This window comes from Canis lupus, chromosome 31, assembly GCF_011100685.1.
Source record: "Canis lupus familiaris isolate Mischka breed German Shepherd chromosome 31, alternate assembly UU_Cfam_GSD_1.0, whole genome shotgun sequence".
NCBI classification, from domain to species: Eukaryota; Metazoa; Chordata; class Mammalia; order Carnivora; family Canidae; genus Canis; species Canis lupus.
In genome coordinates this window covers 6,335,779-6,351,003 of record NC_049252.1, presented here as the reverse complement: position 1 = coordinate 6,351,003, position 15,225 = coordinate 6,335,779, and the positions used below count along the sequence as shown (strand labels likewise).

Genomic DNA, 15,225 nt, shown 5'->3' with positions numbered 1-15,225 from the left:
TGTTTTCAAATCTGAACAGCCAATTCAATCTATTTTACATGATTTATGTCACATGGAATCTTAGTTAATGTTCTGAACGTAGATGGGATATGTGTTCAACTCATACTTACCCATGAAATTGAGATAACCTTCTCCACCAAGAGCATGAGTAATGAGTCGAATCATTTTATGAAGTTGTATTCCACGATCAATAACTGGAGTAAATGGGGTCAGAACACTCATGTTGGTATACATTTCAGCATCCATCAACCAAAATGCCAGTGTCTTATCCCCAACAAGTGCCTAGGGAAATAGAAGTCACTGAGATAAGTACAAAGAATAGGTACTAAGCAGTTGTGTTTTATATTAGAATAACATGTAATTAATCACGAGTTGGGAAAGAATGTAGGAGAGGTGTTTGAATTAGTATTAATTTCAGGTATTTTCCAATTGTTGCTTTCTACACCAAAAGTGAAGTGGTAAAATCAGGTGAGCTGGTCAGAGATCAACACCATCTATTTTCAAGATATATTTTTATTTTTAAAGAGCTTGGTGAAAACTCAGGATAAGAGCCACCTGAATATTAGACCTGAGGTGATGTTTCAAGTTTTCTCAAATTGGAATAAATATTTATTATAATGTTGAGAATACTACATAAATTTTAAAATAGTTTGTGTTACTATGATTTTGTTTGTTTTGAAAGAATGGAAGACTTAAAAATGATTTATATGCATATGTATTTATATTTATGTATGTGTATTTATATATAAAACATAGGTACATAAATACAGTAAAATGGACCCTATTTACCCTTTAGCAGAGGGTTGACAGGTTTTTCTTAAAATGTAAAGTTTGCTTTCTCATTGAATTTGGCACCTAATCTAAAATTAGTTTATTTTATATGAAAATATAACAGTTGATAAATAGGATGGGTAATTCAGAAACATCTTGAGTAGCAGAAGAGAGCCTTCTTAAAAATCTTAATTATTAATGGTTAAGAATTGGCTAACTAATGCAAAGTATTTTTCATTGACAAAAAATAATATATAGTGAAACATATAAGAAAGATTAAACCATAATCTCCTTACTCTATTATAATAATTTTAATTTTTAGAAAAATATTTTTTACCTATAAACCTGTTATAATTTCCAAACAATTTTGATTAAAATAACTTTTCTTTAATATACTGTTAGAAGAATGTCTACTTATTCTGTGGGTTTTGTCCTTATTTTAAGGGCCAATAAAGAATTGCCTCAGAATATGGTTCCGGGCATTAGAATTCTCAGAGTTTGATTAGATGGTAATCGTCATCTGTATTACTTGAGTTCAAATTATTTTACTTTATCAAAGTAGACTCTTTGTTCTCTGACTTAGAGGTAAGTATTTTAAATCTAAACATATAAAGTGAATGTGTACAGTTACGGACTAAACTGTGCCTTCTTCAAATTCATGTTGAAGCCATAACCTCCGATATGACTACATTTAGAGAGAGCACCTGTAAAGAGGTAATCAAGATTAAAGAAGGTCATTAAGACTGTGACTTTATTCTAATATGTGTGGAGTCCTGATATGAAGAGGAAGAAATTCTAGGATGAGTGTGCATGGAAAAAAAAGACTACTTGAGAACAGAAAGATGATGGCCATCTGCAAGCCTCTTCAGGAGAAACTAAACCTGCTGGCATCTTAAATCTTAAATCTGATAAAATTATAAATATGTATGTTTATTAAGTGAATAATACAAAAAATATACAGCAGAAATATCGAAATAATTTTGTAATAGGATCATAGGTTAAAGAGATAAACATATTTACACATAAGAATATAATCAAATGATTCAAAACAAGGGAAAAGGACAAACTGTTCAAGAACCAGTACTGTCTAATAATTATTTAGCAAATACATCATGTATACGCTGTCTCCAAACTTCTTTAACAATGAAGCCTATTTCTGAGCTACACTTACATGGTGGTATCTTATGTGCCAGATTGAAGCTGTATTTCATTGGTACGTGTGTCAGTCTGCTAGGGCTGCCATAACAAAATTCCACAGAAAGGGTGTATATAAACACAGAAATTTATTTCTCACAGTTCTGGAGGTTAGAAATCCAGGATCAAGGTGACACTAAAACTCTACCTGTTTACCTTAAATGGTCAATTTCTGCAAAAATAACAGGTTTATTGTTTAAGCTTCCATTTTCTTAATACACATAATGTAAATAATTTTTTTTTACAGATTTTATTTACTTATCTGAGAAAGAGACAGAGAGAGGGAGAGGAAGGAGAGAGTGTGAGCCAGGGAGAGGGGAAAGGGGCAGGGAGAAGAAGAGAGAGAATCTCAAGCAGGCTCCAAGCTGAGCACGGAGCCTGAGATCATGACCTGAGCTGAAACCAAGAGTCAGCTTAGAGTCACCAATAAACATAATACTTACGTTTATTGAACGTAAGGCTGGAAATATAAAGCTAATGGAAACAAATATTCTGCCTAAATGTGATGAAAGCATGAAGGATGAGGCAACTACTTTTCCCTATACAACTAGACAAAATCTTGAGGGAGAATATGACATCTGAAGCAAGGTGGCAGGACTTCATAGAAACTTCCCAGGGGCACTAGGCATTTGCAGGGGTGTGTGGGAAAGTACAGGATTGGAACAAGGTTGGCTTATTCAAGAAAGGTTGGGAATTTTATCAGATTGAAAAATAAAATGCTTGGGGAGTTGAGCAGAGAATGAAGGCAGAAACTTTGGCTTAGGCCAGAATATGAGTAGCCTTGAATGAAAAGATTTAATCAAAGATCTGGGTTGACAAAATGAGCTTTGCTCTTTGGAAAATATCTCAGGCTGCATTAGAAAGGATGAGCCAAAGCTGGACAAACAGAGGTCAGGGCAATTACTTAGTAAGATATTTCAGTGATTATGGGCAAAAATGATGAAAGCTTGTCAAAAAGCATAAAAGAAAACCTTTAGAAGGAACCCTAAAATGGAAATTAAAATTAATCTGGATCAGCACCAATATTCCTCTTGCTACAACAAAGGAAAACACATAAGAGAACACTTGCAACTGTCATTTACCATTTTTTAATTACAGTTTGGCAGAATAAAAATAGTACTTCATTTTGAAGCTGGAATTTATAGATCTGCAAAATAATTTTAAATGTTTTTCAAATATGAAAAGTTTTCACATAAAGGTATAATTCTATTAGCTGTTTTAAACTATAGATACTTGCATTTAGATATGTTTGTGTTAGATATGTTAATAAATACATAAAGAGATACAATTAATTTATACACATATTCATTTACCTGATCATGGCTCTCTGCATAAGCAATGCATTTTTCAAGGTAGCGTCTGTTTGTGAGTGTGTACACAATATTGCCCATATTCCAATCTTCGTCTTTAAACTCTTTAAGTAGCTAAATGCAAGAGAGAAAATAATTTGAATAAACCATTACTGTTCTTACCTTAAATCACTATCTGAGGGCATTCATCATATCAGTTCAAGCTTTTTGACATATAGATACAAGTGCACCCCATGTAGCAAAAATATCTTTGGTTAAACTTTCACTAAAATCACAGCTTTTATACAGACTATTCAATGACAGTGATATGGTGTGTCTGTGCGGGTATGTTTGTTTTGTGCAGATCATCGCACTTTAGGATTTTTTCGACCTTTTTTCCCCCTGTAACAACTGCTACCTCTTGGTTAATGACCACAGTGAAGTGTTATTGTACACGTATCTTTCTGTAACTTTCACAAAAGAGAGATATTCTTGCTACATTTTTAGATTTGAATAAAGAAAATTTTAGCAGGAATAATGTTGTGTTCCATTCTTTAAAAAAAAATAATAACTAAACAACAACAATTGTTATTTCAAAGTTTAAAGGCTAATTATCATGAAATAATTACCATCTTAACAGACCAGACATTTCCTTCTCCACTTCAGTTATCACTCAGTCTACAATCTGGCTTCTGCTCTATTTCAGTGCAAGTGACCGTCCCAAGATTGCAGATGACTGCCTCTTAGGTAATAATTTCTCTTCCTTAGGCAAATATTTGCTGTACAGGTTGAGAGTACTGACTCCAACCCTTCCTATGAAAGACTTTTCTTCTTAGTCTACTGGCGTGAAACTCTTGATTGTTTTGTTTCTGTTTTCTTACCACTCTAGGCATCCTGCATTTTCTTCTTCTGCCTATCCTATAAAGCTGATGTTCCTGGAAGCTGTTCCTAAAAATAACCTCTCTTTTCTAATTAATACGTTCTTTCTGCATGCATTCATTTCTCTGTCCAAAGTGTCAACTGCCCTCCAATAGGCAGAATTCTAGATGGTCCTCATGATTCCTTCTTCCCCATATTCACATCTCTGTGCAATCAATTCTTTACCTACAGTGGAGGTAATATGATGGATGTCCTTTGAAGAAACCATGAGATAGCAACTGAGTAATGTTTTAAGTTATTAGGTTTGTGGTAATTTGTCGAAGAGCAACTAATGCAAAACTAATGCAGATTTTGATACGAGAAATGGGGTTCAGGCCTTCTTGAATCTTTATTTTCTGACTTTTGCCCTATAGAATTCAGATGTGCTTAGCCATCTCTCATAATTACAGTGTGAATCACTGAGCATGAGATAGCAGACTGTGTTAGGCAGAATAATGGCCACCTATAGATGTTCACATCCTAGTGCCCACAGCCTATGAATGAATATGTTGTCTTCCAAGCAAAAGGACTTTAGAGATGGAATAAACTGTAATACATTGAGATGGAAAGATTATCCTGGATAACCTTGGATAGGTCCAAGGTAATTAGAGGTAATTAGATCCCTCTTTGGATCTTTCTCCAAAGGTGGCATAAGTTGTCAAAACAGGAGAAAGGAAGGAAGGAACTTGAATAAAGAACTAAGTCTTAAACATTGGTTGAACAAAAATTAATCCAAAATGGACCATGGATTTAAATATAAAAGTATAAAATGTTTAATAGAAAACATAGGAGAGTCAAAGAATTCTTAGGCTTGACACCAAAAAAGGTCTTTATAAGAAAAAAAGAAAGATAAATTGGACTTTGTCAAATTTAATAGACAAAGAACTTTTGTTCTGTCAAAGTCTATATGAACAGAATCAAAAGGCAATAGACTGGGAGAAAACATTTGCCAACCACATATCCAACAAAAGAGCTTAATTTAGATTATATAAAGAACTCTCAAAACTCCATAGTAAACAGATGATCCAATTAGAAAATGGTCAAAAGATATGAATAGACATTTCATTAAGGAGGACATATAGAAGGCAAATAAACACCTGAAAAGATAAGCCACTAAGGAAATGCAAATTAAAACCACAGTTAGATATCACTACACACCTATTATAGAAAGACAAAAATAGGTGCAAGGATATACAGAAACTGGATCTCTCCAACATTGTTGATGGGAATGTAAAATGGTATAGTTACTCTGGATAAGTTTGGTAGTTTCTTAAGAAATTAAATATCCAGCTACTCAAATAAATATTCAACTACTATATGAGCCAATAATTACACTTTTTGGCATTTATCTTAATTAAAATTTATGGCCATACAAAATCTTCACACACTTGTTTATAGCAGCTTTATTTATATATAATAGCCAAAACCTAGAAACAGACCTGATGTCTATAATAGGGCAACTGATTAGGCAAACTGTGGTATATCCATACCATGGAATATCATTCAGCAATAAAAAAGAATAAACTACTGATACATGCAACAACCAATATGAATCTCCAGAGAATTTTGCTGAGTGAAAAATGGCAATCCCAAAAGGTTGCATATTATATGATTTCATTTATATCACATTCTTGAAATGAAAAAAAAATTACAGAAATGGAGATCAGATTAGTGGTTGCCAGTTAAAAAGTGACTGGGACAATATGAAAGAACTTTATGGTGATGGAAATATTCTATACTTTAATGGTATCAGTTGTCAGTATCATAGATGTGAGACTATACCATAACTTTACGAGATGTTACCATTGGAAAATGCTGGTAAAGGGTATCAGATCTCACTGTATTACAACTGTTCTTACACTAACTACATGGGAATCTACAACTACCTTAATATAAAAAGCTTAATTAAGAAATTTTATATCATAAAAATACAAAATGCTTAATAAATATTTGGTTAAGTTAATGAATTCAATTAAATACTTAATTTAACATAAAAAGGTGATAAAAGGTAGATAATAAAAATGATCAACTAAATGAAAAGAGATGCTACAAATTCGGCATATTTTAGATAGGCAAGTATTTGTTCAGTAAGTGATTAAATATGATTAAATATGATATTCCAAACTACTGACTTTGAACTAATAGAAGTAGAAAGTGGTAAATAATTTGTTTTTGAACAACAAGAACACGAATGAAATTTAGCATTCAAACCTAACTCAGACCCTATCGGTAGATCACGGTGATTACCATATACATTCTGAGTACAGCTATCATTTGGATTGATACTCTTGTGTGCTTTACTGACATTTGGAGAAACAACAGTTATTTATGGAATTTTCTTTTTAAATGTACAAATTATAAAAGTAGAGGAAATCACTGAGTTTTTAAAAAATATTATTTTAGTTATCTCTTGTCTTATTAACTGAGTTTCCTGCTTTGGTGATAAAAAAGATTTTTAAATAATTACATAAAACAGAAGATGACATCTGTCTTCAGAGAATTCATGATCTAACAAGACATTATGGTCATATCCTAAACATAGGACAATACATTTTTCCATTCGTATGAGGTACTAATTCAGTACCTTAAGGATACAAGGTACTAAAATGTTTTATAAGTTAAATTAATTTTATTTTTTAAACTGTCATCATTGTTCAGAAAATGAAATATTCTTGAATCTGCACAAAAACTGGTAAAGGCTTTTCAGTAGGAGGTGAAAAAAGGAAGATTTGGCTCTTGTGAAGGGAAAAAAGTCTGCATGGAAGATTAGAAATCCTAAAAGATGGTGGGTAAAGACCCTTAAACCAAGGTGAGAGAACTGAAGATCACAGTATTTTTGTGCAAATTCAAGAATATTTCAAGGTGTACATCAACCTAGAATTATTCCCCAGTCACAGCCCACACTGGGATATTTCCTTATACATATTCATACTATGATTATGGACATAGCCACTCAGAAATGTTCTATGTCAAATCTAAGTCTATATAACAACATTGGTCTTTTAGGCAAATATTAAATAAAACAAAATATAATCCAAGGTACTTAAGCGTCATTAAATTTAATAAAATTGCATTAGAAATTATATGCAAAGTATAATGTATTCATTCCTAGGGCTTGACACATGGTAAGAATTTCTATAAGTTAAATAAAGGAGTAGATGAATCCAAATCTGTTGAGGAAAACAAATACTATGAAGCAAGTAGTGGGAATTAAGGAGTAACTTCTACACTGATGGTCTGGAGGCAGAAATGGATGCCTTAATGATGTTTAATGTGTTTAAAATAGAGAACTAAAGTTTCATAAAACTTCAATGATAATTGTACAATTCCATGTACACAGCTAACATTACATTAATATTTTTCCCTTGCCTGAATAACTCAAGTATGAATACTTTAAACTAGAACCTTTAGAACTTTAAGTACCTTATTAAAGAGGACAAGAATCAACACACTAATGGGAAGATTTAATATTTCAATTAGAATAGTTAATAATATTTATAACCAATGACCACAAATTATAAGATAAATCAAAGACATAATAAATAAACCAACATAATAATAGTATTTGCAGGAAAAATAAATCATATGAAATCTTACCTGGATCCATTTATCTGGAATTGCCATGGCTAATCGATAATCAAAGCCAACCCCTCCCTGGGAAATTGGAGAACAGAGAGCTGGCATTCCTGATACATCCTGAAACAAAATACACCAGCATTATCAGTTCATATCGCTCAGATTCTTGCTAAATATTCCTCTGACGGTAAATTCTAGGCCAATAAATAAAAACAGTAAATGGGAGCATGTATTTTTGGAATGTTTCAGCAGGATAATTGTGATGGTAGTTTCAACTATGACAGTAAAAGGCAAAAGATTTATTCGATCTGAAGAGAAACCAGAGTATAGTATATCTCATTTCCAAGTAAGGACAGCTTCAATCTCATGAGGCGATTTTTTTTTTTTCTTTTTCTTAGTATCATAAAGTAGACACAAAAGAGTAAGACGATTACTGCTAAAATAGTTTTTTAGACTTATTTTTGAGCTACTGTCTGAACATTTTCCTATTGCTTTCATCAAACACAAAAATGCACGTGGAATTTATCTGTAACACTTATTCTCTTTGTATATAGTACTGACATGGAGTGTATTTTGTGAGCACCTAGCTTCTGAGGAGATTAAAAGAAGACAGTACATTAAGAATGAAACAATAAGATGGCTTTCACTATAGTCAGCTATACTTGAAGTGGGTCTTAAGGTTATCTGGGGGATCCTCTTCATCTAGAAGATACAGAAACTGAAGCTCACTCAGGTGAAGGGATCTTTAAAGATATGTGTCTCAATGGTAGAGTCAGGACTCAGATGTCAGGCCACTTGACAGAGTGTCTTCTTCCTCTGTCATGCTACCACTAGATTACTGATAATCGAAAAAACACACAAGAGGAAAAAAAAGGTGGTGTAAAACCCCAGATGTAGCAAAAATATATTATACCAGCAACTATGGTGAAATATGAGCCACATATTAGCAACTCTAACTCTATAATATCTCTCAAATAAATCCTTTTCCCTTGCTTCATTTCTATTGCCATTGTCTCATTTAATCTTCATTACTCCTTACTTAGACCATTATGCTTCTAAATGCAATTCCCCATCTCCAATTTCCCTTCACCCAAACTGCAGCCAAATTACCATTTCTTGTTTTTAAAGATTTATTTATTTACTTTAGAGAGAGTATGAGAGCACGAGCTGGGGGGAGGGGTGGTACAGAGAGAGAAGGGGAGAGAGAGAGAGAGACAGAGACAAGCAGACTCCCCACTAAGCATGGAGCCCCACATGGGCTCAATCTCACCACCTTGAGATCATGACCTGAGCCAAAATCAAGAGTGGGACACTTAATCAACAGCCTCCCAGGAGCCCCACAAATTAACAATTTATGAGACCGTGCCCTATCACTGCCCATCAATAACTTCCAATAGCCAAAAATCAAAACATCAAATTCTTTAGCTAAAGATTCAATTCAACAATCATGCTTTAAGCACTGATGATATAATTTCCTATTTGATTATCTGCCTCCTTACTGGCTGTTAGAATGTAAGATCTACAAAGCAAGGGTTTTGTGGTTGTTGCTATTGTTGTTTACTGACTGACATGCCAAGAATTCAGAGTAGTAGAAGAGTACCTGAAATAAAGCAGGAACTCAATAAAATTTTTGAGTGAGTGAATAAAGGCACTGTCAGGAATTTAAAGGTAAATAAGACATGATATTTTACCTTTGGGATTCATAAACTAGAACCAAAATAAACATATACACATTCATTATCATGAGATGATAATGTAATATAGTTGTTACAATTGTTAACTGAGGTACACAGAAAGCACAATGGAGAGATCTATATCTTTCCACCATAATTTCTACTGCTATATTTCAAGTACTAAATATATCACTCACTTTGAAATATTTACTCTTTCCTGTGCTTGTCACAAGCTCTTCTATGCATGTCACTGCCCAAACTCTTCCTTGTATTATTATCCTTACTTTCTATAAAAGACTGTCACACACTCTGAGCTCTTTGAAACTTGACTCAAATGCTTCTTCATCTGTAACACCATCCCCAAACTCTTCACACAGAAGAGTGTGAAAAAAGGAATATATGACCTCTTTTGACTTCTAAAATAATTTAATTGTTTTCTAATGAAAGAGAGAGACATTTAAATATAGTACATAATGGAATTATTGGTAAGAAAGTGAAATATTTGTCAATAATATCTTATTTCTACATAGCACTTCATAGTTTATAACTGAAAAAAGGACAAAAAAGTGAAAAGGATGAATGCTTAAAAGAAAAAAATGTAAATGAGATTATATCTACCAAATATGTCACATTTTCACTAATATAGTAGGCATTTAGTTTGATTCTTTATAAAAACTAGTTGAATATGTATTAAATATCAGGCTCTCGTGTAATTATAGACAAAACGCCTTCCCAGAAGACTTTTCCTAAGACTGGTGATAGGCTGGTATTAAAGACCAAGATAATTTTTCTCAAAAAACCTTAAGGAGCTTTCTATATTTGTTTTAAAGGTAGTTTTAGGAAATACTTTGATAGCTAAAAACAAAAAAATTAAAAAACTATTTGTGGACACCAAATGGTCTTGACTCTTAATTCTGAATCCTAGAAAGTTACTCTGTTAATGCACATGAGACATTTATAGCTCTCTTTTGAAAGAGAAGAGTTCATGACTTTTCTTTTAAAATCTTAAAAAAAGAAAAAAAAAACGGTAAACATAAAGATCACTAAAATAAATATACTTTAAATATAAAAAATTCAATACCTACCAACAGAGCATATAAAAATGATTATGTGTTCCAAATAAAGTTGAAATACTTTTATTTTTTTAATATCTAAGGTTTGCTATGACTATTCCAAAAGGGAAAGAAAATATCAATCACAAAATATTTTTAATTAATATAGCAAAGAAAACCATGGGAAATGGTAGATACATTCCAGAAAAAAAGTCTTCAATTTTAGTAATTGTCATTATAAATAAATTTAAATTTCTACTATAGGACTTTATATAAATTACTTATGTTATACCACATTCCTTTCTTAAAAAAAAAAGTTCATGAGGATCAATTTTCACATTGAAGAGACTCCCACTAGACAGAAAAGTGATGTACTGAAATTGAAGTAGTTTTCAATTTAAGTAGAATAAATTGAAGACACATCTTGTTAAAAAAAAAAAAAAAAAAGTAAAACCAAGTAATATAAAGTAGGCTAAAGTCTCAAAGTTTCATTGGTAAAAACACTGATAATCAGACAAGGCTCCCTAGATGATGAAAGTATTTGACTTGAAATGAACGGAAAGATCAATGTAACAATTTTAAGTTTCATGTATTAAATAATTGCTTCTTTTTCTCCAGTACCCACTTTTGATTTGTACTGTCATTAATTGTTTGTAGTAAATTTTCATTTATACTGTCTCTGCTTTGAATTGTCATAAATATAATTGACAAAAGTTTTTTTTGATGTTTGACAGATAACAATATAGAAAAGACAAAATAAAAGTTTAAAATACACTCTGACATTAAAAGATTTTCGGTACATAAATTAATTAGTGAGATATAAGATATGACCAAAAAAAAAAAAAAAGATATGACCAAATGTAGGGAAGAACAGAGGGTAGAATAATACAGGTTTATCAAAATGTTATTATAGTTGTGTTTTTTATAATTCTGTATAAGAATTTATTCTAGAAATTTAGGGTCCATTTCTCTGTTCCTAGAGTATATTTAGAAGACAAAATGTAATAACTGCTCTCTATCCAGGGATAAACAAGGAAATCATTCCACCTAGTTGAAGAGTCAGGGTTTTGAGAAAAGATGTATAGAAAAAAGTCTATACAAATAATAAATACCACAGAAGGGAGATTTGTCACTACTACATTTCCATGAACTAAATGCCGACAATGTGCAAATACAACTGAACTATGACTCTTTGAACAATATTCTTGCTATTTTCATATGCCAACCACTACACTTTGTACAGAACAGTTTTAACACACTAAATTCAATTTTAATAATAATTTCTAGTAAGAGGACTCAGAAAACCAGAGGGATTTTAGAACGAAATCTAAATTAGCATAAGCATTTAACAAACTTCTTAATTTATCACATTTATCACCAAGAGGGGAATTGTCAATTATGCATATACTGAATTATATCATTACAGTGTAGCTTTGGGACAGTTAATCATGAAACTTCAGTAATCATGAATAACTAGTGAACATTTGGCAATCCAAGAGCAATAACGTAAACAAGAAAGGTAATCGCATCAGAACAAGAGAGACTTCAGAGAAGCTTGCAGGCAGTGAGCCATGCCATCTCTAATGATTAAACCAGAAAAGGAAAAATAAATAAATAAATAAATAAATAAATAAATAAATAAATAGACACACATTAATATTCAATTCTTTTCTCTGCTGAAGGTCTCACAGTGAAAGGATCTGTCCACTGATTAGGATATTTTACTTTCTAACCACTGGCATTTTCTTTTGTAACAATGGAATGATAACAAGTAATTAGTGCACACTATCTCCTAATAAGAAAACACTGAATTCTAAATAATGTGCCACTCATACAAGATAGCTGCACTATAGTGAGGCTATAATTTCAGTTATGCAATTATTGACAAGAGATTAATCGCTCCAATATTGTATGCTGACAAAATGTTCTATGTTAAAGGGGGTCATAGGGTAGAGATGATCATGGCTTTACCTCGGCTACTGTTATAGAATCTGGATATAATGTGTGAACCAAATGATTTGCCAACATGAGATAAACCAAGGCATCTTCATCTACTTGAAGTCCAAAATATTCATGGTAATCACCTGAAAAACCTTCACCTAGAAAACAGAAAATCAATATAGATGCATGTTTTAAACTTGCAAGTCTTAACTTAGCATAAATGCTCCCACCAATCGGCTTGTTGAGATCTGTTTTGTTATCATAGTAAAGTGTAATGAGCCTTAAGCCTTAATATCACGAAATATTATCATCAGCAAATATATGTTCTAGCTTAGAAAAGTTCTACATATCAAACATTCAGATTTCAGATAATCCTGCAGTTCAAGTTTTGTTTTTCAAAAGCAAACACAGCATTTTAATTGAAAATTTTAATGTAATTTCAAAATAACAACAAAAAAATGAAATGATACCAAAGGGAGTTCTAGATTTCAATTTTTAGAAACTTTATTATTATTATTATTTTTTTTTGGTAAGGAGATGTTAATGTTATTAGCTGGTTACTATTAGATCCCTTTGAAGTAAAGAAAAGCAAATATGAAAACCATCATAACATTGAGAAATAGTTTATATTTTTTAAATATGTGCTTCAATTTATGCAATGCAGATTTACTATATGAAAAAAATTTTAACATCTTCCCAATTTTCTTCTGCCTTCCCTTCCCACACTCCTAATTTTGGTTGCTTAGCACTTAATGGGGTTATACTACTTACTTTCAATTATTTGATTGTTTACTCACTTTTAATTAAATCAAATTAGTGTCCAACACCTGCCTTCTTCCTCCTGTTTCCCTATACCAAATTTTTTATTTTGACTCACTTTTTTTTTTTTCCAGTTTGCTGGATTTCATCACTAAATGATATTCTCAAATATAATTATGGAAGTTTTATTCCTCAAGCTCTTTCAAATTAATATCTGAATAGCAATTCAATTATCAAATTCTTGATTCAAATTTTGTTTCCTAAGAATTTTGTAGACATTGCTTTTGGCAATAGAAAAGTATGAGTTCAGCCACTGTTTTCATCCACACAGGTAAATTGCTTTTTCTGTCACCTGCTGAACTTCTCTTTATCACTAAATTTTATATATTGAACACTTTGTGTCTTGATGTTAATTGCTTTATCTCATTTTTTTTTTTTTTGGTTCATTTCTCTAACTACACAATTCCTTGGGAAATACTAAGGCCTCAGAAGAGAAAGTTTCTACAGGGATATTGCAGGTGTTATAATCTAGGAGAGGCTCTTTCTTGATCTTTGCCATGCTTTCCTTCTTCATCCTTTAAGTCAGCTTCTCTCCAAACTCGAAGCTACCAGTGAAACCTGTCATGTTTTATAGATACAACTTCTTTCCTAGGAACATTTCATGGGGGCAGCACCATGATTAAGAGCAGATAACAGGGCATTTAGAATATAGCTTCTTTCCTTAGCAGCCACTTTTCAAGATTTTCAGTTTAAAGTCCCTTCTTCAGGTTGGTTATTGCTGGTAAATATTTGCCCATTAAAAATAAAAATTATTTACCATATTATCTGCTGAGGGATTAGGATCTGTGATCCTACTTCTTTGAACAGTTCTTAAACTGAAGATCTCTGATCAATGTTTTTTAACTACAAATTAATGTATAATTTAATTTTAACTGTGAACACCTATATTTCAAATACACACATTTTTGTCAGTGTTTAATATGCAAAGGGACCTACACATTTACAAATATTCCTATTTATTTATTTATTTATTTATTTATTTATTTATTTATTTATTTATGTTACTTAGTTCTCATTGCAGTGATGTCATGTTCAAATTCTATGAGTGCTGCAAAACATGGTTGACTTAGGAAACATTTTATTTCTTTGGCTAGGACTTCCAGGTACTGTGTTGAATAAAAGAGGTGAGAGTGGACATCGTTGACTAGTTCCTGATCTTAGAGGAAAAGCTCTCAGTTTTTCATCATTTTCAGTATTTGCAGATGACACACCATATACAGGAAAACCCTAAAGATTCTATGAAAAACTAACAGAACTGATAAATGGATTTAGTAAAATTGCAGGAAACAAAATTAATATGTAGGAATTCACTGAGTTTCTATACATTAATATGAAGTAACAGAAAGAGAAATTGAGAAAACAATCCCATACTGTTGCACCAACAAGAATTAAATACCTAGAAATGAACTTAATCAAGGAGGTGAAATACCTGTACTCTATAAAACAATGATGGAAGAAATTAAAGGTAATACAAACAAATGGAAAGCTATTCCATGTTGATGGAATGGGAGAAACAGTACTGTTAAAATGTCTATTCTAGGGGCAGCCCAGGTGGCTCAGCGATTTAGCGCTGCCTTCAGCCCAGGGTCTGATCCTGGAGACCCGAGATCAAGTTCCACGTTGGGCTCCCTGCATGGAACCTGTTTCTCCCTCTGCCTGTGTCTCTGCCTCTCTCTCTCTTTCAATCTCTCATGAATAAATAAAATCTTTTAAAAAATTAAAATGTATATTCTATCTAAAGTAATCTTCAGATTCAATGAAATTCCTATCAAACATCAATAGCATTTTTTCACAGAACTAGAATATATAACCCTAAATTTGCATAGTACCACAAAATCCCCCATATGGCCAAAGCAATCTTGAAAAAGGAAAACGAAACTGGAGGCATCACAATCTCACATTTCAATATCTACCACAAAGCTGTAGTAATTAAAACACAACTGTACTGGAACAAAAAACAAACACAGAGATCAACAAACAGAATAGAGAGTC

General features: G+C 32.1%; 1 protein-coding gene across 1 annotated transcript in view; it reads right to left on the bottom strand.

Moving 5' to 3' along the window:
* The window catches only part of GBE1 (1,4-alpha-glucan branching enzyme 1), a 268,368-nt gene that overhangs the window by 73,436 nt on the left and 179,707 nt on the right, over window positions 1-15,225 (bottom strand). The window contains exons 9-12 of the mRNA XM_038581192.1: window positions 12,445-12,572; window positions 7,770-7,868; window positions 3,279-3,389; window positions 111-282 (exon numbers count right to left, since the gene is read on the bottom strand). Coding sequence (XP_038437120.1) covers window positions 111-282; window positions 3,279-3,389; window positions 7,770-7,868; window positions 12,445-12,572 — 510 coding nt within the window. The remainder of the gene's footprint in view (window positions 1-110; window positions 283-3,278; window positions 3,390-7,769; window positions 7,869-12,444; window positions 12,573-15,225) is intronic.